General features: G+C 42.9%; 1 protein-coding gene across 4 annotated transcripts in view; it reads right to left on the bottom strand.

The window, feature by feature from the left end:
- The window catches only part of LOC138967260 (3',5'-cyclic-AMP phosphodiesterase 4C-like), a 248,808-nt gene that overhangs the window by 91,498 nt on the left and 129,810 nt on the right, over positions 1-27,500 (bottom strand). For 3 of the 4 annotated variants that reach the window (XM_070339782.1, XM_070339785.1, XM_070339786.1), the window contains 2 exons: positions 22,190-22,317; positions 21,356-21,463 (listed from right to left, as the gene is read on the bottom strand). In XM_070339782.1, the coding sequence (XP_070195883.1) occupies positions 21,356-21,463; positions 22,190-22,317 (236 nt within the window). The remainder of the gene's footprint in view (positions 1-21,355; positions 21,464-22,189; positions 22,318-27,500) is intronic. The other variant, XM_070339784.1, reaches the window with a different exon arrangement.

Here is a 27,500-nt window from a genome sequence, read left to right as displayed (position 1 = left end):
ACAGATCTCGTCAGTCTTTGTTCCCCTCGGTCTTGGAGGAACACTGACTCGATCTGTGTAAAATGTCCTCTTTTGGTCAAAAATACATTATAACGCATAATATTTCCCTACTCTTCTTGCATCCTCATCTGACTTTCGAGAAGCCTACACTTTAGCACAGAAAAATGGCAATGCCAGCACTGCAGCGACAAAACAAGAGAGCCCTCAAGTTTTGTGAAAAGCAGCAGTACAGCGCCTGCTCGGCAGCGACAAAGACAAAGAACAGCGACAACGAACAACGTCATGGAATGATACACACAATGCCGCAGCTAAAAGGTTTTTTTGCACCGAACACGGAGAAAGCAAGGTGAAAATGGCAACTTTGTTCAAATGAAGCCCTTTCACTACAGAAGCCTGTGGCTTCTTGCCGAATAATAGCAGCACTAGAGAGACAAATCCAGATCTGACATTTCAATTTCGTTCAATAAAGTCAGCTTCCAAGCTTTTTGCAGAACACTGGTAGCATCAGCACTGAACCAACAAAGAACAATGCCGAGGAATAATACACCCACGATTCAGCAGCTATTTTTCATTTTAAAATTTTGTTTCAACCCAGACCCAGACAAATTAAGGCTTGATTAAAACGGGTTAGGGTTAGTTAATTTACTGTTATAAAACGCTATGCGAACAATGACCCTGCAGCGACAGAAGAAAATAAGCAGAATGATACACCCACTAGTTGCCGAATACAGAAAAAAATGATAGACTACAGTTTTCCTCTTTGTCGAATGAAGAGTATTCAAGGTTTAGCCTATAGAGTTTCTATTTCCTTCGAGCCATTAAGCCCTTTCGTCAGAGTCTGGTCAACGATTTCAACGGTCGTTGATTAAATCACAACAAATGAAGCCAAACATGAGGCTGCCCGGTACAAACATGTCCCAGCATAGTATCGGGGGTGTGCCGCACTCAGTGGTCTGTTGTGTAACACGCGAGCAAAACAACGACATGTACTCATCCGAGTTTGGAGTAACTCTGATCAACAACCTAACAGGCTAACAGGCTTACACGGCTTACACATAACGACGCGTAAAACTCACGTACGTATACATTATAGTGTATACATTATAGTGTTCGTTTTGTCCGAAATTGATGAAAGGTAACATATACTTGCAACGGTCTTCTTCTCTTTTTGTTTTAGTTGTTGTTGAGAAACTGACTCGCATCCTTCCTCCCACACCAGCAAATCTTATTGTTTACGCTCAAATTAGTTAATTAAGAGTAACATACTTACACCACTATCTCCCCGCAAACTTTCGTTGAGAAACTGCCGAACAGCCTACCTCTCACACCATGAAAAGCGTAATAACTTGTTATGTGACCTGTTTTGTTGAGAGGAGTAACTGTAACAAACTTAAAATACCATGTTTTTAAAAGCCATTCAGGCCGAAAACGAAGCAAACAGAAACCTTATAGTCGGCCCATCCCTTGGCCATCTTGAAACACACGTTACGCTGATATGGAAGTTGTTTCGTAAACTTCAACGCAAACCCCCTCCCCCACCCCCACCCTTCCCACCTTTTTTAAAAAAAAACTAACCATCCCAACATCCACCTAACTTGTGGACGTCGGTCTCGAGGATTATGGATTTTAATCCGAGGCCTTATGAAACTTTCAGGGCTCTAAATCGTGTGCATTAAGTCACAGCCTCGGCCGAATTAGACAAAGGTCGTCCGACAGATATGAGCTTGAGCTGTTAAAGCAATCAATACCTGGGCGGCATACCGTGCCTTCCTAATCTTTCTTTTGCCAGTGTAGAAACTCCAGAGAAATATACTGCTACATAAAAGTATGGACTAGACTGTAAAAAAACCAAGTCGCGTAAGGCGAAAATACAACATTTAGTCAAGTAGCTGTCGAACTCACAGAATGAAACTGAACGCAATGCAATTTTTCAGCAAGACCGTATACTCATAGCATCGTCAGTCCACCGTTCAGGCAGGGAAATTGACAAGAAGAGCGGTTTAGTAGTTGCGCTGAGAAACTTTTCTATACCTCTCTTCGTTTTAACTTTCTGAGCGTGTTTTTAATCCAAACATATCATATCTATATGTTTTTGGAATCAGGAACCGACAAGGAATAAGATGAAAGTGTTTTTAAATTGATTTGTAAAATTTAATTTTGATAATAATTTTTATATTTTTAATTTTCAGAGCTTGTTTTTAATTCAAATATAACATATTTATATGTTTTTGGAATCAGAAAATAATGGAGAATAAGATAAACGTAAATTTGGATCGTTTTATAATTTTTTATTTTTTTTTTACAATTTTCAGATTTTTAATGACCAAAGTCATTAATTAATTTTTAAGCCACCACGCTGAAATGCAATACCGAAGTCCGGGCTTCGTTGAAGACTACTTGACCAAACTTTCAACCAATTTGGTTGAAAAATGAGAGCATGACAGTGCCGCCTCAACTTTCACGAAAAGCCGGATATGACGTCATCAAAGACATTTATCGAAAAAATGAAAAACAGGTTCGGGGATATCAATCCCAGGAACTCTCATGTAAAATGTCATAAAGATCGGCCCAGTAGTTTGGTCTGAATCGCTCTACACGCACGCACGCACGCACGCACGCACGCACACACACACACACATACACCACACACCACGACCCTCGTTTCGATTCCCCCTCCATTTTAAAACATTTAGTCAAAACTTGACTAAATGTAAAAAGGATGCCAGCGGTAAAATTTGACAGCAAACGGTATCCCTTTTCAAAGACCTGAGAGGATGAAAGCTGCAAGGAAAACCTGTTTGTATAATTTTGAAGCACAATAATCCCGGTTAATCTTATCCAAGTGGTGGCGTCATTAGAGAGGGAAGCAGACGAGTGCAAGATTATGCTGTCAAGATCTATGGTACCTAAAGTAACGATGGAAACCGTTACTGGTAAGACACTTATGACAGCATAAACTACCCGCTTTTGACATGGGGGCAACCGACTTGAAAGAGACTGCGGTACTTTCAGTAACTTATTGTGAGCAAATAAAGGTTAATTTCTCTTTTAACTCTTCTAGGCTGCCCTTAAACCTCCGTTCAGGTTAAAAGCACGCGCAGCTGACTTTCTTTATCTCTCATCAAAGAAGAGCTACAATTCAAGTTGTCTTGGTAAACACGTTCGTAAGTAGGTCAGGTCATGTCGAGGAATGCTGCGCTCCATCTTTCTGACCTACATACTTTTAGTTTGTATGTAGTGGAGAGTTTTTGAACATGAAACTGTATATCAGTAGTTTGGAAATGCATTTGATTGGAAGGCATTAAATTCACTTTCACACAAAGAAGCCAGAAACAAGGTTTGTCTGCAAGCAGGATTTCCAAGCTGTCTATTTTCGGTTCTCGCGAATGTCAACGACCTAGCTCGGGTACTATAATATCCGCTTTAAAACATTTCGGGTAAACCTTTAGCAAGGCATTTCTTTTCAAAGGGGTGTCATTTACCCCTTGTGGGTACGAGACACAAAAGCAATTCGTTCTCAACACGGTTTGCTGACATAGAGGCAACAGGCTCTGGTTTAAAGGCACAGTTCTTTCTGTGTGCCCGATATTGTTCAACACCACAGATAAGTCGAGGCTTGGACACAGGGTCAGAGCCTCCTTCAACATAAACACACGCCACAAATCGACAGCTTGGCTGCTTTCTGTGCGCGCAGTGTGAATGTTTTTGTTGTTGAATGAAATTCGAAAAGGTGGTTCTTAATTGAGCCCGAGGCACTAAGCTCTGGGGACCCGCTGCAGAACTGCTGAAGAATGCGGACTTCATGGAAGCCACCGACCTGACGATATGACGGCCATGAATATTGAACGCAGAAGAATAAGAATTGAGCCAAAAGTCGACTTCGCGAAGTGTTGTTATTGTAAAATTCAGCGCCAGAGCTTCGTTCAGCCAGCTTCGTCAAGTCGACTTTTGGCAGGCGACTTCGCCCAGTTAATCTAAGGCTTTAGCGACACCTGTGTCAATCCGCTAGATGAATTCAGTAAATAATTCCCACTCTGCATTTAAAACAGCCACGCTGTTAATTTGTGGTATGTGTCGAAGTGGAATGATACTCTTATTCCATGTAAAACTCTGGAGAGAGCCGTGGCTCTGAACATGACTGTGTACGAGGCAAGGCCGCGATACCTACATTTAAACTGTGCGGGGGAAAATAAACCTTCTGCGAACAACCACTACCATCACCATAAAAGGTTTGTGTTTTTCAGTAGTTCCACGAAGGTTCTCGATCTTGACGTCTTTTACCCGCGGTTAATTTCAGAAAAATAATTTTCCGTTTAGAACGCACGTGCACATGGTGATGAGCCCCGGACAGCGCCCACTCTGCATTACAACGGGTGGTCGCCCTAGGGATTAATCAAGATAAATAGGCCAACTGACAGATTTTTCACACAACCAGTGGTCATGTTTTAAACCAGAATATCATCTGCGCAAAATCGATGAGGTTCCAGTCTTGTTCATAGCGTCAGAAATGCAATGGGTTGTATGTACTTGGTCGATTATCGGTCAAATTGATAGGCCATTCAAATACTTGATAAATCAATGACCGATGGTCGACCGTACCCCTGGTAATCCAATTCTCACTAGCAGACGTGACAATCAAGTGGGGACCGTGAGGACACAGCTCAAAAAGCCGTCATCTGACTTGGGGCTCAACACACAAGCGACAGGTTCACATCTTTTGCACTGTTTGCCATCCCGTGAGGAAATATATGGGGAAGAATTACAGTTTCAGTAACAGATAAACTTATTGCCGTTTTCTGAGCTGAGCGGAACTACCTAGTCCTGATGTTGAACTTCGTCTGCTCAGGCCATCACGCCTTCTCGCTCTAGTAGGAAGGAGGTTGGTACTGTTTGGCTATGCGGGACCGATTCAATTTTGTTTCCTTTCTTGGTTTACATAGTGGTGTTCGTGTTTGATACACGTGACATTTAGGTCTATCAAAGTAAAATGATGAAGGTCCTGAAAAGCTCATATCTTCAATCTTTTTACTTAAAATCTTGTTAAAAATCTTGATCTCCTTAAAAAAAATGAGTAAAAAATCTTGTCTGGGGGGACATCTCGGATCTGCTAGAAGAACCATGTTGACCAAGCTGATACGACTGAATGACAATTGCCGTTAACAATAATTCATCCAAGGACATAATACAATTGTCAGAGAACTATGTCGTATTGCCAAACGCAAACCCGAAATAAAGTGAACTGTAACCGACCATCGACCATACTGTTGTGATATTCTTGCCCACTAACTTCTCACTAAACACCGCAGTGAAGTCATTTCCTCGCCCATGTTTAATAAGATCCTCAACCAGCATCAAACGTACGCTAATGAGAAGCTCAGTCTTTCTGTGTAGGATTAGGAATCGTCAGAAGTCATTTAATTGCTCTGATTCTGGGTTTGGCAACCCCTTCTAAGATGAATTACCCTGACCCCTCCCTATCCCCCCTCCTTTCCTCCGACGCCTCTTTGTCCCTTTTCCCGAACCCCGTTTGAACAAAGAAAGGAAAAAGCTCAAAAGTCACGCGGTCGAAAGTTACTATTTCCCTCTCTACCCACTTACACGTTCAGCGAACCCCTCCTCCTAGACACATTGCGACATCAGCAGCAACTAGCAGCGGCTTTCCCCCTCCATCAAAATACATATCGGCCCCACGCATCGACAGCTGCGACCCAGTTCTGCCAATCCGGGATGCCAATTTGGTCACCATCTGATTGTCAGGCTAATGCTTTATTAACCTATTATTGGGCAAGCGGCGTACCAGCGGGGTTAGCTCCCTTAGGGACTCTTCCAACTGGAGTCTTTTGTGGTGTTAGCTCCCTTAGGGACTCTTCCGTCTGGAGTCTGGTGGTCAGTGTTAGCTCCCTTGGGGACTCTTCCGTCTGGAGTCTTTTGTGGTGTTAGCTCCCTTAGGAGCTCTCCCGTCTGCGGAGGTCTTTTTGTGGTGCTATATATCCCGCGATGAATCGATTGGCTCCGTGCATGTAAGCGCGCGTTGGAATTCGGCCGCTAGTTCGATTATTACTCTGACATCATGTGCTTAGTGGAGCTGCTTTATCTCTGCCTCATGACTGTCGGTCTGAGGCGAAGAGAGTAAGTAGAAGAGTCATCCTAGCCCTCAGTCACACTAAATCTCAGCGTTCTGAGATTGTACAGATGACCCACAAACAGCTATTATGCTGGCGGTACTTACTCGGTCGGTAGCCCTGTATGCCTTCGGTCAATGAGTCCAGGCACAGACACGGTTCTTTTTTAGCAAGGTTTTGGATGCTGCATGTGACTGTGCGTCTGAAAACAAGAACTCTGGTCATGCAGACACGAGTACTGAATCTGTTGCGTCAAATGGTGCTTGAGTGTTTTGTTTTGCTTTCATTTCTTTTATTAGAGGTGATTAAACTATATAACTTTTTGGGGAATATAAATTATATCTGTTTACATTTTTTTTTAATACCATTTTTCATGTTTCATTGGTAAGAAAGGGAATTTCAGTTTGAGCACGTGGACGTCAGCAAACTGTATATGAGTAAAGATCCATTTTATTTAGATCCAAACTCATCACTATTGATTTCCGATGGTCCAAATTCGCAGAGCATCACTGAAAACCGAGGCTGAGATAATAGAGAGTTCCAGTAGCCGTTTTTTTTTTAAACGTGTTACTTGCAACGTCATCAAACTTATTGTATCTCTTCAAGTAGTACGTCACATCATGACATGGTTGTCAGGATCTACATGTCTTGTGTATGTGGACCAAGACTCTTCCGCGCCTACGACGGTCCCGAACAGCTAGATAGTTTGAAGGGGTATGAAAAATCCAACAGCTACAACCACGCGTATTTGGGTAACGTCATAATTTACACCTATTATACGTCTTGGAGTAACGTAGTTTTTCTGGACCTCTTATCATAGTACTCCAAAAGTATGAATCTGTTCTCAGGCGTACGTACTTAAATAGTACATTTTCATATGTCAAACATCTTCGTTTATTTAGTGTGTGTGTGTGTGTGAGTGTGTGTGTGTGTGTGTGTGTGTGTGTGTGTGTGTGTGTGTGTGTGTGTGTATATGTGTGTGTGTGTGTGTGTGAGTGTGTGTGTGCATATGGTCACAAATGAGGACTTGCAATTGCTGCATACCGTCAAATTGAGGACCTAAACCAAAATGGGGACCCAAAACCGAGTCCTCATTTGTTTTATTGATCTAACGTCTTCAGAAGAGATATTCCCGTTCCGTTACTATTTTTAAAAGGTCACTGCACACACACACACACACATACCCATACATGTTTTGACACCGTTAAGTTGACTTTTTTCCCGTTAAGTTGACTTTTTTGACGGAAAGAATGTCATAACAATGTTCAAAATGACATTCTTTCCGTCCTCTATAGGCGACGAAATAGGTCAAATTTTGTGCCTTTTTTAGTGTAAAATTCGTCGATGCCGGAGCGAGTACTGCACTCAGTGCCGTTGTAGTGCAAGTGCACTACAAAGGCACTGCGCCCAGTGCCGTTGTAGTGCAAGTGCACTACAAACGCACAATCCGTTGTGTGAATGTGTGTATTAGCAAGTCCTCGTTTGTGACCATATACACGTAACTGTGTGTGTGTGTGTGTGTGTGTGTGTTAGTTACTACAAATGTATGTGCAACTGCCGTCCAATAATATACGTTTTCTGTTGTTGTGTTTGTTGTGTTTGTCATTGTATATGTTGTTGTTGCTGTTTTTCTCTCCCTAAAAAATCTGTCATAGCTATAGTTCAGTTTTATTGACGTTTGTTGGTGTGTTTCTTCTTTCAAATCCTGAATAATCTTTCCTAACTTCGATCTTATGACGTCTGTTGTTGTTTTCAGTCTGCAAAATGACATTTGAGGATTATGTAAACAACACTGACAGTTACTTACATTGACTTTTGCAAGGTGGGGGCTTTGAGGCCGAGTTTTGACGGGCAGTATGTCACATGTTAGCCATGTTATGATAAGCAGTTGACGTCTACTGGAGATAATGCTATACTCGTTTGACGTCACCGTTTTATATCACGGTTACGTGTGATTTTGCGATAGCACTTGCAGCAACAACATAGAAAGTACTCTACTACGCATGGCAGCACGCACGAACACTCATATATATATATGAAAAGAGAGAGAGAGAGAGAGAGAGAGAGAGAGAGAGAGAGAGAGAGAGAGAGAGAGAGAGAGAGAGAGAGAGAGAGAGAGAGACTCACGTTTGCACAACCACAGCACGCACACACGCGCGCAGACAGACAAGACAGATACACGCGAGCACACAGCAGATTATTGATGAAAAAACACCCACCAAAACAAAAACAAAAACAAACAAAAAAACCACCGCTCACGTACAAATAAAACTCCTGCGGATACACAACTGCTATTATCTCTCCGTTAGCAGTCCGCTTGCTGCAAAACAATGCATTACCAATAGGTGTATTTATTTACTATCATCAGATGCTTCAAACCACAGAACGCAGTTCTCCAACTCTGTGGCTGAGAACACACGTTCAATAAGTGTATCAGAGACGGTAGAGTGTGTCATGTACGGTCTCTGAGTGTATGATTGTAGTCTCGATTTCTATGTACCAGCCTATTATTACGATGGGTTAAAACCAGAACCAATTACCTCAAAATAACTGGTTTTGCAATTTTATAGTCATTAGACTTATGGTAATATGATTCTCACTTCCTGTGAAGGATTCTTGAAAATCTTGGATTATTGTGTATTTATAAGTCATAATTTGTTCTGGCTCCAAGAAATGTTCGGACTCATCTTGGAAGCAGAACCATCTAACTCCATCCAGGTTGGAAGCAGAACGTGATAAGTTCAGTTTAGTCTGTTCTGCTTCTGAGCCATGTGAGTAATGGGGAGTGTTTATCTGCCAGCCAGAAGCAGCCATCGTAACCTGACCTCTTCTGATCGCTGTGTGACAGTCAGTTTCCCTGCCCTCAGCGCAACCAGACAAGGTCACTATAGCGGTGGGTGTATCTGGTTTTCACCCTCTCAGTGTGGTGTGGGATTTCCCCTAGCACACAGAAGGGTGTTACAAGCAGTGGCGGAGTCTGCTGTCAGCAAAAAATGACATTTGTGTGGGAGTGTGGAAAGCAAAACAGGTCAGCGACACCTGTCAGTATCCGAATTTCAGACTCCGGATGTACCGTTATCAGCATAGCTTGTTATGACAGGTGTCATGTTGATACAATGTTTCTATTTTCTCATGGAAACAAATTGATGAGGCTTGGTGTCGCAAGGTCGTGTCAACGAAACGACGCGAATTTAATCCACAGAAAACAAACTGACAAAAGGTTGGTCCACTTTCTGAAAACTCAAAGAACAGCATTCTGCCTATTTATTGTACATCTGCTGCACAGTCTGTTTTGCTGTTGCTCGAGTCAGGACACAGATTCAAGTGAGTATCATCATATATTTTTGTTTCCCCCATTTGAACAAGTCATTAAAGCTTAATTTCTGATTCGTATTCATAAGGGAAACTTTCTGATTGTCTAAATTCTGTAATCTGCATACTGATCCCTAGCTTTTGTGTGTGTATAGTTTTGTTTTCCTAAATAAAAGCACAGGCTGGTAAAAGCGTATTTGTCAAGTTTCGTGTGTGTGTGTGTTCATGAATGTTGAAGTGTTTCAGCTCTTTAGTTTTCGATAAAAAATGAAATCAATAACCTCAGTGAATGTTCAGGGCAGATAATGACAATTTTTGTCTGCTTGTAACCTATGGATGGATGAATGAATGTTATTACATGAATGTTATTACAGCGCTATTTCCACCCTTTTTTGTGAGTTTGACTAATATATTTCTTAAATCACAGGTTTTTACAATGTCGAAGGAGAATGACTGGCCAGATGAGGACTTGATTCAGCAAATGATTCTTGAAACCCAAGAAACATCGCCTCCCTGAACAAAGTCTGGTAAGTATCAAAACACACACACACACACACACACACACACACACACGTACACACACTCACACACACACACACACACACACACACACACACACACACACACACACACCCAAACACTTATTTTCTAACTTACTCACTTACTTCCTTCTTTACAAAACGCGCCTGGATACTTTAAGCATATTCAGTGTAATCAGGTATTTATGTTTTATTTTTGTGTGTGAATAAAAACTCGAAAACTGTTTACAGTTTAAATGCAGCAGCGATGGTACGAAGGCAATTAACTTTTTTATCAGTGAATAATTGTAGTAGTAATTGCCAGTTTAAAAGAAGAATTCATAGTCTTTATATCTTGTGCAGATGCTGTTCAGCAGGAGGTGAATATGGCCGTCCAGGCAAGCAAAAAGCACCAAGCATTTCAGGAGACTGTCCTCCGGATTCATGGGATGAGGTTGCAGAATCTTCTCACTGCCAATGGCTTAACGAGAATTAAAGTTCCAGGAAATGGAAATTGCTTTTTCGAAGCATCATGCTTCCATCTTGGACAAGTAACCCGTCCCAATGATTTGAGAGAACAAGTCTGTTATCACATCATGGACAATGTAGAGCTCTACTCCGGTTTTTTTTTTATCTCCCAACCATTGACGAAAATGAAAGATTTATGAACATACTTCAAATGATTGAGGACTTAAGAAGAAGTGGTTGCTGGAACACTCGTGCAGGTGATCTGTTACCTCTAGCGCTGGCAAACGTGACCAAAAGACCAGTAAAAATATTTACCAGTCGTCAGACTCACCCTGTGGTGGATATCAGACCGAGCATTGATCCACAAGTGCATGTGCGGATGTAACCCATTTACCTGACATTGACAGCTCCCAAGAATCAGCCACAACACTATGATGCATGCATCAGGAGAAAAACCACTTTAAAACCAGACAGACATGCGTCTTCCGTCCTTGCACCAACTCCGAAACCTGATGAATGTGAAACGTCTCCAGTGGAAAAGTCTATTCTGAAACATAACGACTGTGCTGTTGATTTTTCAATCGAAGAGTCTACCGAGGAACATGGTGAATGTGGTTTTTTCCCCTGTTCGTGCATCAACTCCAATACATACTGGTTGTGATTCCACCCCTCCACATGAATCGAGCTGCCCAACACCTGTAAATATTTCTCTTGTGTGTGCTTCTACTTCAGCATATGTTGACTCTGATTCAACCCCAGTGACTACAATCACCTCAGAGGATACTAACTTTGATTTTTTTCCTAATGGTGTATTCACTTCAGCTTCTAACATGTCTGACACTGCTCCTTCATGTGAATCTACCACAGCATCTCCTCCATCTTGTTATGGAACCCCAGCAAAAAAACTGCCATCTCTGAGGAAGGAGGCATCCTACGTGACACCTCCAAAGAAGAAGTTTAGTCGAAAAAGACTCAGCAACCCTAAGACCTGGAAGAATAATATTAGAAAAACAAAGAAACTGAGCGGTCAATCTTACTCAAGGACAACCGGTGAAACGGCTAGGGCAAAAGCAGTACAGAAGGTCGACTGTTCAAAGTGTAAAATGATGTGTTCCAGCAAAATATCAGAAGAAGAAAGGCAAGACATTTTTCAGGCCTTTTATTCGCTCTCTTCATATGAGCGACAGAAAGACTTTGTTTGTCACTGAATTGAAGAAACGGGAACAAGAACTTACCTGAAAACAGACGGAGAACCAGCTCCAAAAAAGAGACAAGTTTCAAGGAAGTTTTTCTTTCTGAAAGATGGCCAGAGATCATATGTGTGTAAAACGTTTTTTACCAGCACACTAGATGTCAGTTGTGGAACTGATACGTGGTCATCAAAGTTCTATTGACAAAACTGATGGTGACTTAGAGTTTGGTTTTCTGCTGAAACTGTGATCTAAAATACAGGGATGACTGTGCTTTAAGGTCTGACTTTGATTTTGACTTTTGTGCACAACACTTCTGTGAAGAAAAAAGTACATCACAAGGTAAGAATGCCAATTTGTTTTTATTGATAATGAACACGCAGGGTATCATGAAATCAGAATCTAGAACTCGTGATTTTATTGTCCTTGTGTGATTGGTTTTAATGCGCCAAGCTTGATCATCAGTGAAGCTTTTCTTGTTTGCTTGCTTGTTTCTGTGCTGCTTTGTTCGTTTTGTGTGTGGTCAGTTTGTCGTTGTTGCTGGGTTTGTAGTTTTTGTGTGTAATGCAAAACAATATGAGCTGATACAAAATAAGATTTACTATTGAGTTCTTAGGAAAACAACCAAAATACAATTTATTTTTGGAATGTTAACAAAGAATGTGGGTTTTTTTTGCCATGGGAAAATACCTGCAATTTAATTGTGTGTAAAAGGTGTGCGTTCATTAGGCCATACATTAGACGAATACATAATTCTTTAATGATGGTTTAGTGTGTGACTTGAAATATGTGTGTTTATTGCGGCAATAAACATTAAAACAATTTAAACTAGTGTTGCAGTGTAAGCTTTTGCTTGGAAGCAGAACATGCTATGTGTGAGGAGGCTGCTTCTGACTGCTGTAGCACAGGCCACAGTGGGATCTGTTTGGAAGTCAGAAGCAGCTATGGTGCGCTGGGCTTTTCTAGCTCCAGGACTGAGAAAAAAGAAGGAGCGTATTCTGGAAGCAGAACAAATTATACGTTATTTTCATATGATAGAGTAGTTCAATTAAATTGATTTCAACTGTACATGACCAGTTCTTCCTCTATATCTATTGCTTAAAATATGAAGGTTGTAATCTTGTGTTTACTATTTTTTTTGAGGGGTTAAAAACTTCAAGTGGCCATTTCTCAAAATGGCCGCAAACCAGTTAAATGGTTCTGGTTTTAACCCATCGATTATTTTGCGAAAAGACAGGAAGAAATTCAGTATGTGCTCAAGGACTTTGCCTGCAACCACTACGGCCGCCGGCTTGGCCTAGCCCGAGACTTGAAAATGCTGTGATGTCTGCCCTTTTCCTGCAAAATTAGTATTTTCTTTCTTTTCTTTTCTTTTTCCCTCGCAACCCTCCAAGGCGCAACTAATTGTCAGAATTATGACCTTGGGCGTCTCCTCTCCACAGCAAGCCCTTTGTAGTGCCTCCATCGTGGCGACAGGCGTTAACTGGGTACCGAAAGGACCCAGGCTGAACTACAAGGACTCGGAGGAGGTTGGCCCCTAGACGTGTGGCATGCAGGCCCACCGGCGTGTGGATACGCCCTGGTGCCCACGAACCAACCCCCAACTATGGGTTAAATAGCCGGGCAGGACAGGCTCGTCAACCCTGGAAGGCAGCTGTCCTAGGAGAAGATCACTCCAAAATTAAAACGAGGGCAGAGGAGGCTCACTATCCCTGCAAGGAAACTCCTCTAGGAGAAGGACCACTCCAAATTTAAACCCACGTAGTCCCCCGAAGACGGAAGACATCGGCCATTAGGCGGGGAGCAGACCGGATGTCTACGCTTACTACGACAAATGATTGTGTCTAGAAAACAGAAAGAAACCCCGCAGTGTGCGTGTGATGACCGAACAAAAACATCCGAACATTACCTATTAAACTGCGCGCTTTATGCAGATGCCCTTATGTCAACAATGTTGTCATTGTCTGAATTTTAGACAAGTAGCTATATGTATACATAAAAGGCAGCCAGCAATGATTTGTATTAATAAGTTGACACTTGTCTTAGCAATCGTTTGTTGCTGAATCTGGCCCCTTACTCCGCAATTATAGGCTACTTTAAACGAATAGCATAGGCCTAAATATGAAAAACCATCATCTCTTGTTTTCTTTATTAGCAGTGAGTAACGGATGTGTGTCCTATAAATGCATAATCTTGTTATTCTCCATGCTTTTCGTTGTTGTTTTGGTTTGTTACAGAAAAAAAAAATCGGCTTTCAGTCAGTTTCTTTGGTATCACGACAGCAAAGCGCATTCTCTCTACAGACGAAAGAAGTACGTAAACGTCACTGCCTGTCCTTAACTCGGCGAAGTCAATTACGCGAAGTATACTTCGGGAAGCTGGCCGCACGAAACTTTAGCACTGAGTTTTCGGTAAAAAGACTTTTGCGAAGTCTTCGCAAAGTCGACATCGGGCCCAATTAAGGGCCGCCTTAACAGACGGCACCTGACGACTCGGAGAAATCTATCAGTTTTCCTGAAGTGCATGCCGCCTTGAGCCACAGTTCATTTATCTATTGAACTTTGCCTAACTAATCAGAAGACTGATAACCTAATACAGCGTTCTGATAATTGCAAAAGTGCGCAGAGAAGTAGATAATTAATAATAACCTCCGCCAATGATCTACCACATACGTCACAAATGCGCGCGCCGTGACGCAATGAATTGAACGACCAACGTAGGTAGGTCTGATAAATGTCGCATACCACATAGTTATCAAACTTGTAAAGTGAAGATACAGGCACTTATGACTGCAGTTATCATACCAGGCTGTGTGATAGCGATACAGACCGCTGGGTAGATATAGCTTCTGTCACTGTGTCGTACAGGTGATAAAAGGATAAAAGTAAAGGTTCTGTGTACTTTAGGACACAGCCTTCGAGATGGGTGAGCTTGTTGTAGTCAATTGTACAAGCCGTCATTGTACATGCAAGCATTGAATGAAGCTACAAAGGTGTGCAGTGTAAAGGTCGAGTTTCAGGCCCACTTTGCTGTACATAATTCTGTGCAGGATTTTCAGCCCTATATTTTTCAAACACCCAGCCCCGGATAGTCATAAATAGACGACAGCTTTCATTAACAAGTACGCTCCCTCCCCCCCCCCCCCCCTCTATTGCGCGTGCAATCCACCCCCACCCCCACCCCCCATTCCACCAACAGAGACATGGTACCCGTCTGTGCCCTTTTGACAGTGCTCAGTTCCAAGCTGGAGTAATATAGGCTGGGAAGCGTTTGGATGTGTGCGAAGTAATTGCTATAAAATTCATTTTAGGTGCAGTTGATTCATTTCAGTGTGCCTGCACACATCTAATCGAGTTGGCCGGGAAAAAACCATGCGATGAGTCCGAAATATCGTACATTTTATTTTAGTTTTCGGAGAGACAGTTTTTCACAAGCTACCCAAGGAAACTATTCAGTAACATCACACGATAGCTTAATCAGTATGGCGTAAGCAGTTTATTGGTCTCATCTATGTATATAGATATATTTGTTTGTTTCCCAGGGGCGCATTTCACTGCTCGCATTATAATGATTATTAGGCGATTGCAGATTCAGTCTTTGTCTATGTGCCTTGTGAAATTATGTCCATTGAGAACAACGTGGATCGTGCATGTGACTGTTAGGTAATAAATTTTTTTTCCATGTTCAGCTTCACCTACTTACGTTGCGTTTATTTATTAATCTGTGCATTTGTTAGTGGATATGTACATGTATTTCTTTCAAGGTTACCTAACATTATATCAGTGCAATAGGACAAGCAATCATTCAGCTCAGTAGGCCAAACACTGTTATTGCACCATTGCAGTTTGCACTTGGCGTGCAAATGCACCGATCATTCGGTTCACGGTTTCTGATCGATACCCTCAGCCACCTTGGCTGTAGCTGTTCTTACACAGAGGTACGGAAATTTGAACTGAATGCTGCGCAATCATATGGCATTGATCTCCCACCTACTACTGTGTATGCCTGCCTGTGCAGAAATCCCCGACGCAATGCAGTCTGTCACAGACGTTGCATTCCATTCTAGCGAGCAACAAACGCAGTGCTCACAAAGAGTTGAGCGTGGCAAGGCAGAAGCGAGATCACAGACATTCAGCTGATCTTGAGATATCTGCTTGATAGGAACCCTTTCACTGTGGATACAGCCCTCCGATCCATTTCAAGCGGAAAAGAAGCTGAAGCTACTGTGAATGCAGAACAAGCAAAAGGCGTAGGAAACAAGATTCTGAGCAGCATGATCGGAAATAATGTTGTGGATTTCACCTTTAAAAAGAAGGATCAAGCTGTAACCATGGCTCTGAAACCAAGTCGCCCAATCTGCATGATGATCTAGTACATGTTCACTCCATGCTGTTGTTCCAGAGACTAGTGACAACTGTGAAGAACACCAACGGATGTCTTGAGGACGCCTTTGCCTTTGAGATGTGCAGTGTCCCAGCATCTCTGTTTGATTCAGGTGGTCTGCCAAGACAAGGTACTAAGGCTGCACTGGCAACTTACATCTGGACTTCAACAAAGCAGGTAAATGGTGTTATTCCTGATGATGTAACATATGTCATCGATGGTGGCTTGCTGTTGCACCTTCTGCCCTGGTGCCGTGGTTCAACATACAACCAGCTTACTCAGAGTTACGCAGACTTTCTCATTCGTCATTTTGGCAAAGGAACTGTTGTTTTTGATGGATACAGCTGCGGACCTACCACCAAAGATGCAGCCCATTTGTGAAGAACAAGCAGAGCCAATCCAGCATGTGCCATCACTTTTGAGGGTGACATGGTCCTGTGCGAACCAAAGGAGCGCTTCCTGACGAATCCAAACAACAAACAGCGGTTCATCAACCTCCTTAGTTCCCGTTTTTCACAGCACGGCTTTGACACTGTCCATACAACTGCTGATGCTGATAGGCTCGTCGTAAAGACTTCTCTGGAATTGGCAAGGAAGGGAAACGTGATTCTGGTTGGCGAGGACACCGATCTGCTCATCCTTCTGTTGTACCATCTTACGCCAGATCACTGCCCCGTCTTCTTCACATCAGCGAGATCATCGACAGCAAAATCAGCTGCAAAAGTGTGGGACATCAGAAAAGTCCAGACTGTTCTTGGATCTCAAGTTTGTGAGAACATCCTGTTTGCGCACGCCTTTGGTGGATGCGATACAATTAGCAGTCCATTCGGGATTGGAAAACCAATGTGTTTAACGAAATTGACCCAGTCAACAGTGTTCGTGCAGCAGGCCCATGTCTTCAGCGCCAGTCCTTGCAGAGACACTTGTGACAGGGGAGGCTACCGCTCCTTTCACAGCAGACTCTGCACCCGAGTTGTTGGCCTTTAAAAGTCAACACCGGTGTATTGTAGAATTCTGTTTGTGATGGGGTCTGGTGGTTTCCGATTGTCTGTATGTTCATGGAAACCTTCGGGTTTGCATAACAGTTTTTATAAGGCTAAGAAATTAGCCCTAACATTTTCAATCCTGTTTGATTGCACTTCGCCTCCCGAGGTGATCGTAGTGTTTCGGCACTCGGTTACATCTGGTGCTTGCGAGCAGGGATGGGACTCGGCATGATATGTTCAGGTAATGGCATAATATGACCACTGAACATTTTCGTGCTGTTCCCATTCTGCGAACTTGGGATGGACAGTGTCCCCCGGTTCGGAACTTCGGGACGAAGTTCATTCAAACGGGGGCGATTGTGACAGGGGAGGCTTCCGCTCCTTTCACAGCAGATTCTGCACCCGAGTTTTTGGCCTTTAAAAGTCAACACCGGTGTATTGTAGAATTCTGTTTGTGATGGGGTCTGGTGGTTTCCGATTGTCTGTATGTTCATGGAAACCTTCGGGTTTGCATAACAGTTTTTATAGGGCTAAGAAATTAGCTCTAACATTTTCAATCCTGTTTGATTGCACTTCGCCTCCCGAGGTGATCGTAGTGTTTCGGCACTCGGTTACACACTGATGAGCTGATAGGAGCAGGAGAAAGGGCCTTTGTAGAACTCTATGGGGGGAAGGAAAGAGACACTTTGAACTTCCTCCGCTACATCAAGTACATTCAGAAAGTCTCTACATGTACCTCATCGTTTCAGCCCTGCAAACTCCCACCTACATTAGCAGCAGCTAAATTCCATTCCATGAGAACATACTTCCAGGTGCAAGAATGGATGCACTTGCATCAAGAACAGTTCCTCCTGGATCCGATGGACTGGGGATGGGAGATTGTTCAAGGCGCCATGCTTCCTATTCTCATTGACATTGCTGCTGCTCCTGGTGATCTACTCGATGTCATCCGATGCAATTGCAAGACAGAGTGTCGAACAGCAAGATGTTCATGCCGAAAACACGGCCTCGTGTGTACGTCTGGCTGTGGAGAGTGCAGAGGGGAGAGCTGTGCCAACACTGTGACCGAGGTTGCCTGTGTAGGTACATCAGACGATGAAGACGGGCTTTAGCGTAAGTACGAGGTCATGTTGAATAGAGTGTGCGTGTGCATGTTCACATGTGTAATGCAACAGTAACGGGTAAAGGAGGGAGAATATCAGCACAGTAATTGTCAACTCACATACCTGTCAAACGCGACCCGGGAGACGCGCCCTGTGAAACCACACCGAATGCGCTAGATTTGAGCTTCGGCTACGTTATTTCGCGCTAAATAAATGCAATTGAACCTATTTATCAACTGAATGTGCTTTTCTTACATACTATATGAGTGACATATGGCACATCCCTTAAAATAAGACATGTTATAGACGTGAGAAGTGAGGGACGGAGCATATTCGGAATACCGTTATTGCGCAGTTGTCATCATTCTTTAAAAGCTTCAAAAATATAGTTCGCATGGGAAAACGTTGGCCAACTCGGTTTTACCTGATCAATGGATGCATGTAGAGTACAAAAAAGGTGAAATAAATTTTATAGCAATTTGTTCACACAGGAGGTGAAATCTGATGAAATCTGCCTAGCCTAATAGGGCCAGACGCTCACCTATGTAACTTCAGCAGGAGAGACGACGCACTGCAGATTATCCCAGCCCGCTACACGTTGCGTGAAAGGAAAACAGGCCAAGTACTCGTCATAAACCCTATCGCAGCATTAACAAGGAACTTAGTCGATAAATATCGACAGGGGGCCGACAAATGGTTTACATGTGAAATGTGTGTATATGGGTGTGGTTCTGAAACAAACAAACCATGTGAACCCCCCCATCCCACCGCTCGCGGGCTGAACGACTGACGTCACATGTCGCTTCGGTCTTTTCCTGAGAAGAACACCGCGTGTACATAATACACAATTCGATCGCGTAGCACTGCCAATGCACATTTTCGCAACGAAAACCGTGCTACTGTTTCTTGTGTGTTAAATCTGAAAGCAATATAAGTGAACGAACAATTGAAAACTGATATCACGTTACTAAACTCCCAAAAGTAATAAATTACTTCTGACTGCGGTACACAATACGGCAGTCACCTCTGCGAATGCTGTCGAAGAATCTAACCGAAAGTAAACATTCTGGGAATCTACGCGCATCGGCCTTGACGCAAGTTCAATACTTAGCCAATGAGCGCGCCGCGGCGAAGTTGGCCGCTGTAAGTCTCGCAGCGCTGGCTGGCTGAGCGAGTTGCGTGTCCATCCTTTTTTGGTCCAAGCCGCATCGAAGACCGGATTAGTAGGTGCTTGATTTTGGTATTTTGATTTTACATAACATTAAACCTTTCTTGGGGTTCATGGTCATGGCAACAGCCATAATAATATTATATCATGTATAATATTACATTTCAGCATATTTGAATTACATGTCATCATACCAAACTGTCATACATTTTTATTCCTACATCATTCTGATTGATCACAACCAAACCTACTATCAGTGGACACATCCAAATGTAAGCGCCTGTTCTTGACAACTTTTAATCGATCTAAAAATAGCAACTTGCTGGGCCCTCTGCCGCCAACAGACACTGTTTGGCCTGTAGGGAAAATGTACAATGTATTTTCTGATTTGTGCACAAAAGCTTTATTTCTTTTTTCTTTTTTTTAACATAACAATGTTTAATGTCACTGTATGTTTAAAAGACCATGGTCATATTTGTAAAAAAAATGTTAAATTAGAAAATAAATAACATTTTGGTTCATGATTTTTCCTACACCTGTGCTAAAAATAAGAAATAAAAATGTCGGGTATATAAGTCTCTCAAATACAGCTAGGTATGAATGGCTCGGTTTGAGTTTGTTGCAGTTGACCCTGCACAATGCGACATAACCTGTTTTTGTTGAACAATTTTGACGTCACCCCTCCCATAGGGTGACGTATTTCACAACTTCCTGTGTTACACAAACTCTGTGATGACCAATTTTGACGTCACCCCTCCCATAGGGTGACGTATTTCACAACTTTCTACAGATAATGAACAATGTTGCCTTCACCCCTCCCATAGGGTGACGGATGTCACAACTTCCTGTGTACACAAACTGATGACGTATTTCACAACAAAATGGCGCTGCCCATGGTCAACCTCTAAACTATCCGTATAGAATGGGGGCGTCCTCGCCCCCATAATAATATGCAGTGCGTCGTCTGTGACGCTGAAACTGCGCAGGTATATTCTGCCTTTAAGCAATACACACACGCGACACGCACGCACACACACACGCATACACATTTCTGTCATCTTCTCGCCCAGCATGGTATAGCGGCGTTCTTGCAACACCAACTAAATTACAACCTCCTTCGAAAATGAGCACACTTTGTATGCTACCGAGAGCTGTTCATAATGTATAATACATAATTTTCTTTCAATAGATTGTTTCTATTGCTTTTGTGTTTGTGCTCTGCCAAGCTGAACTTCTACATGTTCTGCATACTTTTCACACTGCGAACTACTTCCATGAGCAGGACACAAACAGGAATAAAGCGATTACCAATCGTCGTGGGTGATTTAAAGGTCTGCTATTTTTTTCAAGAGCAGTTTTTTTTTTACAGTGCCCGTCTTTTTGTCATAACAAATCTTTTTTTATTTTTTTTACCCTTTCTGCAATTTTTTTGTATCTTGCATTTCATTATGTTTCCCCTTAGATTCGTTAATATAAACTTTATGCTTGAGTTTGAATCTCCTACGTATTTGTTGTACCAAACTGAGAAAGACGCAAAAGTCGCGTGGGCCAAGGGAGGCAACTCCTCCCTAACCATTCCAACACGAGACAAAAAACAAGGGAAGCAACTTCGTACACAATCGCGCTGATACAGGCGGCAATGGAGACAAACATACAGAGGAGGGTCTCATGATGGTATCGTTTCGTTAATGATAACAAAAGATTACATTTTTGGGTAGGGATGACTCACACACTTCGTCTCCCAAGCTGTTAATAAAGCCACTGGTCTTTAAACTCTAGCAGTAAGTACGAAGTGAAGCTGGGTTTCTAGCGGTACCTGGCATGGTTTCCATTCCTCATACAAGGGAAGCAATCCCTGTCCCCATCTTTATCAGTAAAGCGAAGGAAAGTCAGTTACGCCCCATTCGAACCAAGGGTTTCCAACGACGGGGAAAAATAACTCGTCAAACCAACGCAACAAAAACAAATTAAGCATGCAGTCATTCAAACTCGCTTTCTGGCGTATTACCCACCCTCAAGCGTTAGTAAAATCACTTGTGCTCTTTCTGGCAGAACAATGAACAGCAACCGTGAACACTGAGATAATTGTGCATTTGGATATTCACCTGAATCACACTCTCGCACCTCCTCTGTGTGTTCTGGCGTCACAGGGCTTACTACTTTTTCTTTGACTGGCTCCGTTCTGGATCCGAACGACGTATTCCGTAACTCCCCTGCGACGAAGCAGTCAGTAATGACACCATCTCTATAGTCTAGCTGCTCGGGCACACTTGTCCACTCTTTCACATAGGCTGATACGAACATAAGTCATTTATTTTTGCTAGCTGGTGGAACCCGCTTTTAAGACCCCCCCCCCCCAACCCCCCTTCCCTTTTAACACACCAGCGGCCCCATTCCATATGGAGACCCTCATTTTTCTGTCTTTCTGTTCATAACGTCTGTAAGTGTACCGCCATTTCAATGCTCCCTCTATTTTAAAACCCAATTTTTTCTCTGACTTTTTGGATGTCTTAAAATGGGGATTCCACTGTACGCAAGGATATCCAGCCATCTTCTTTCAACTCGACATCCCCCCCCCCCCCCCCCCCCCCTTCCCCCCAAGAATTCTGGAATTTTGTCTCTCTTTGAAGCCAACACACTTCCTAAATCCGCGACCCCAAACTCCCCGACTACCTCCCCCCCCCCCCCCCCCTCACACATTTTCACATTGAGACAAGGTAAAGGAAGGAACAGTGTCGAATTGTATATTCAGTCACACGCCTATAAACTATATACATGTCCAAATATGTACAGAGAGAGAGAGAGAGAGAGAGAGAGAGAGAGAGAGAGAGAGAGAGAGAGAGAGAGAGAGAGAGAGAGAGAGAGAGAGAGAGAGAGAGAGAGAGAGAGACGCACACACACACACACACACACACACACACACACAGTAAGCATCTCACCTGGTGGATGTGTCGACAGCTGGGCTTCGTGTGTGTTCTGTAAGTGGTGGGGGGAGGGGGATCCGGGGGCCTGGGCGTTGGACAGTAGCCCGTGTCCGTGGGGACCCGACGAGCCCCTCCGCGGCTTGCTGCAAAACGAAGAACACAGAAAATAAGACTTTTGGAGTCAAAAACACAGTACCATCAACAGAGATCAGAAGATCACACACACACACACACACACACACACACACACACACACACACACACACACATATATATATATATATATATATATATATATGAAGACTTTTGGAGCCAAGAACACAGTAACAAAGCAGAGATCAGAGAAGACGTTTGGGGTCAAACACACACTCAACATATATCACAGAACTGAGAGAGAGAGAGAGAGAGAGAGAGAGAGAGAGAGAGAGGAGAGAGAGAAGAGAGAAGAGAGAGAGAGAGAGAGAGAGAGAGAAGAGAGAGAGAGAGAAGAGAGAGAGAGAGTCGTTATCTCACGACTGAAGTCACCGCTCTGTACCTAGGTACTACCAATTTCAAGGGACTAAACCCAGACTGTCTCCTTGAATACGCAATAAGTTTATTTTTGGAATCTCTCAGCATTTTCCCACCCCGCCTCCACCTCCTCCCCTCTTTCCGCCAAAGAACCCAGTTCCCTCGCCTTGGGGAGTGTTTGGAATCGCACCAGACTTTTTTGTTGTCTTCATTATTCACTCCGTGTACCTACCTAGATACCGCAGGCCTTTTCTACTATTTCCCGATAACATGTCAAAGCCATTTCTCGTTAGTGCGTCAGTCTGTGATGATGCAGGTATATGTGAGGGCGTTCATTTCCTCTCTCCCTCCCCCCCCCCCCCCCCCCCCGTCCTTTTTTTTTCTTGTTTAAAATAACAAGAACAAACACCCACGAAAGAACATAACAGAGAAAGAAGGAGGAATTAACTAACTAAATGAATGAATAAACGATAAATAAATAAATAAACAAACAAACAACATGAAAAACAAACAAACAACATCAAAAACAAACATAGAATTGTTTTGTTAAAAACAGAGAAGATCAATACATAAATGATCAATAAATAAAATTAAATACAAAAATCAGAAAAAAATTAAAACAGAAAAATAAACCAATTTGATCCACGATAATTTCGTTCTCACTCGATTAGACGCGGAAGAAGAAGGGGCCGTTTTGAGCAGGCAACGAATCGTGATGGCGGGACTGGGGGCCCTCACGCAAGCCGACAATAAGCCTATCGATCTTTTCTCTCAGGGGTCAAGTCGAGCAGAAAATTGTCTGATTCCTAGTCAGCTATCAAGTGCCATCATCCCCCCCCCCCCCCAATTCCCCTGCCTACACGATAAGAAGCTTATCCGGCGTGTGCACACATGCGTATAAACAGAAACACGCACAACTACAAGCACGTTTGAGCACACGTTTCAACAAGTCGCGTAAGGCGAAAATACAATATTTAGTCAAGTAGCTGTCGAACTCACAGAATGAAACTGAACGCAATGCATTTTTTCAGCAAGACCGTATACTCATAGCATCGTCAGTCCACCGTTCAGGCAGTGAAATTGACAAGAAGAGCGGTTTAGTAGTTGCGCTGAGAAGGATAGCACGCTTTTCTATACCTCTCTTCGTTTTAACTTTCTGAGCGTGTTTTTAATCCAAACATATCATATCTATATGTTTTTGGAATCAGGAACCGACAAGGAATAAGATGAAAGTGTTTTTAAATTGATTTGGACAATTTAATTTTGATAATAATTTTTATATTTTTAATTTTCAGAGCTTGTTTTTAATTCAAATATAACATATTTATATGTTTTTGGAATCAGAAAATAATGGAGAATAAGATAAACGTAAATTTGGATCGTTTTATAATTTTTTATTTTTTTTTTACAATTTTCAGATTTTTAATGACCAAAGTCATTAATTAATTTTTAAGCCATCACGCTGAAATGCAATACCGAAGTCCGGGCTTCGTCGAACATTACTTGACCAAAATTTCAACCAATTTGGTTGAAAAATGAGAGCGTGACAGTGCCGCCTCAACTTTCACGAAAAGCCGGATATGACGTCATCAAAGACATTTATCGAAAAAAGGAGAAAAACGTTCGGGGATATCAATCCCAGGAACTCTCATGTAAAATTTCATAAAGATCGGCCCAGTAGTTTGGTCTGAATCGCTCTACACGCACGCACGCACGCACGCACGCACACACACACACACACACACACATACACCACGACCCTCGTTTCGATTCCCCCTCGATGTTAAAATATTTAGTCAAAACTTGACTAAATATAAAAAGCTAGGCAATATGTTTCGTTGGTGGATGAATCAAGTTTTTAATTATCATACGCAAATTTTTTTGTTAGAGCAGACGCAAACAAATTCTTCGCAATTTGCCAGAATTAATAAGGACGGTGTTTAAAGAACTGGCATTGACGGTTTGACCGGTTTAAATACATACATACAAAACAAGACGGAAACAGAGTGACAGACAGACAGACAAACAGACATAACATACACGCAGGTTTTATCAACGGCAAAGATTCAGTCCTCCTTCGTCTTCTTTCACATCATCGGCATCGTCGTCGACGTCATCATTATCAGCAAAGACAACAACAACAACGACAAAAACACCTCCTGAACAACTTTAAGACACCCGACAATGAAAAGCACAATTTACAAAGCTTATTAATAAGTAGAGAGGCTACCCCCCACGCAGGTCAACTATCTCCAAAAGAAAGTAGATCCCGTGCACTGAGCTGACCCCTTTAGTTCAGTATTCATCAGAGAACAGAGTTTTTTCAATCTCAAAACTTTCGCTTCATTAACCAGAGCGGAGAGCAGAGGTGACTCGACGTGTCCAGTGTAGACTTAAAGGCACTCTCCTTCCCGTGAAACAGTTCAACTCACCATCACAGATCTGGCCAGGCTTCTATACAGGTTAAGACCATCCCTCCATTTCGACACATACAAACAATCAACAGACTGGGAGCTTTCTGTTTTGAGTCGGATTATGTGTCCAAGCGGAGGGATGTTCTTATCCTAAGTAGACTTGGGATGGTGAACCGAATCGTTTACATGGCCCGTGCCTTTAAAGATCGGCTTGGTTCTATTGCATTGGGGATGTTTTGCTTTAATTCCATAACAAAAGTATGGCTATACATATAGAAAGTACAGAGATCAGCAGGCGACTGATGAACACAACAAGAAAATCAAACGTTATGAGAGAAGATACAACAAACACACACACTCAGAATCAAGAATTGAAAGAGAATAGCTCTATAAAAAGGCGAGGGCTGATAGGTTGAAAGACAGAACATGCTAGATTGCCAATTTTAAAGTCTTAGGTATGACCCGGCCGGGGTTCGAACCCACGACCTCCCGATCACGGGGCGGACGCCTTACCACTAGGCCAACCGTGTCGGTCCCCTACTCCGCTATTCTTTCTTTCTTTATTTGGTGTTTAACGTCGTTTTCAACCACGAAGGGTTATATCGCGACGGAGGGAAGGGGGAAGATGGGACGACTCCGCTATGAAGATCGATACTGACTATGAATGTTAAAGAGGGACAGTAAGTAAGAACCGCCGCCACAAATTCCCCTAAGCGCAGGCATTAAGCCAGACAAACACCCCCCCCCCCCCGTCTAAGAGCAGACAAAAACCCTCCCCTCCATATGTTTAGTACCAGGCAAAAGGGATCGATAGGAAAGCACTTTTTACGCTTGTCTCGCTGACCCACTTCACAAGACATCGCACGTGAAACACGCTTGTCAATCCGTGTTGACCGATGTGACGAGTTAGCAGCCAGCGCGGTGTTCCCTTTCTGCACTCCGGCTTGCTCCGAGCTTATTTTTTTGGACACTAGCCCCCCCCCCCCCCCCCCCCACGGTCCCTTGAGGCGTCACATTCCCATTCTCTGATGACGTTGACCTCATCTGAATGACGTCCGCACATCCCTAACTAGCCCGCAAGTTTTTTGTCATTGGTTTTGATAGCGTGCAGCGACTTAAATGCCTTCCTATTCGTGTAGACAATCAGTTTAAACCACCACATCTTCCATAGATCCGTCTCTAGCTAGCTCTGTGTTTGCACGTGACGAGATAAGATCAGAGCATCCTTCGACATGAGCATGCCAACAAGTATGTCTGGCTATTTTCTGTGGAGAGTGGGGTTTGTTCGCTCAGAATTATTAATGTCCTCACTATGACATTAACTTAGCCAAACAAATATGAAAATACAAAAATTAAAATATATTTTTTTTAAATTCACGCCGCGCAGCTAGGTGGCAGTAACGCTGTAGATTGTTGGTATGTATCCCATGTACACGCCTGGACAAGTCTGTGATTGTCGACACGATCACTTACACGTAGGATGGTATCTTTAAATAGCTAGCCCCTCGTTATCACTCGGAGGTAGACTCGGAATCATTACAGACAGTCAGGACTGAAAGTAGGTCAATGAGCTGAAAGGTCAGGCTTATTTTCACCCCTTCTCTGTCGTCAGAGTACGGTTTGGTGTCTAGGTCTTACGCCCAGTTGACAACTTCGATCTGGGTCAGGTTTTAACCCCTCATTCGGAGGTCAACTCGGCATCAGGACGGACTCTCAGGAGCGAAAGTAGGTCATTGATTTGTGAGGACAAGCTTATTTTTGTCCCTTCGCTGTTATTAGAGGTAATGTTAGTTTGTGGTGGCATTACTAGATTACGTCCAATAATACACTGTCATTGATCTGTGGCAGGGACATTATTGTCAGTGGCTTGTGCTGAAAATCTGTTCCTTCCAGAGTTTGGTACGTTAGCTATGTACATCTTTTCTCGATATATTTTCGCGCCATGACGTTTGTCACTCGATACTTGTCCTCAGCGATCGATTTTCTTCTGGCGTCGCTGCGATGCTTGCAGTTCTCTCCCTTTCTTTCTCGCTCTCTCTCTAATGCGCATGTTTACTCTCTCTCTCTCACGCTCTGTTTTTTCACACACACACACACTCATAGCGGTCTGGTAACCATTGCCGCGACGAAAATTATGGATATGTAATTGTTTTAAAAGACTCGCAGAGCTGAAACCTTTACCACCCACTAACTTCGCCCTTTTGAAATGAACCTTGTGTTTTATTCAATAAAACGTCAAAGCGACTCTTTTTCTCTCTCTCTGTTTCGCCTCGCGCTCTCTCTCTCTCTCTCTGATTTACTCATGATCGCCCGTAATGATGTACATGTACTTTTATGTCAAACACGTCTGGTCGTCGATGTTTTGGAAATTTGCTTGCAATGATTTGCGATTAATGGGAAGG

This window comes from Littorina saxatilis, linkage group LG5 (assembly GCF_037325665.1).
Source record: "Littorina saxatilis isolate snail1 linkage group LG5, US_GU_Lsax_2.0, whole genome shotgun sequence".
Taxonomy (NCBI): Eukaryota; Metazoa; Mollusca; class Gastropoda; order Littorinimorpha; family Littorinidae; genus Littorina; species Littorina saxatilis.
The sequence above is the reverse complement of the archived record's forward strand: the minus strand, read 5'-3'. Positions and strand labels throughout refer to the sequence as shown.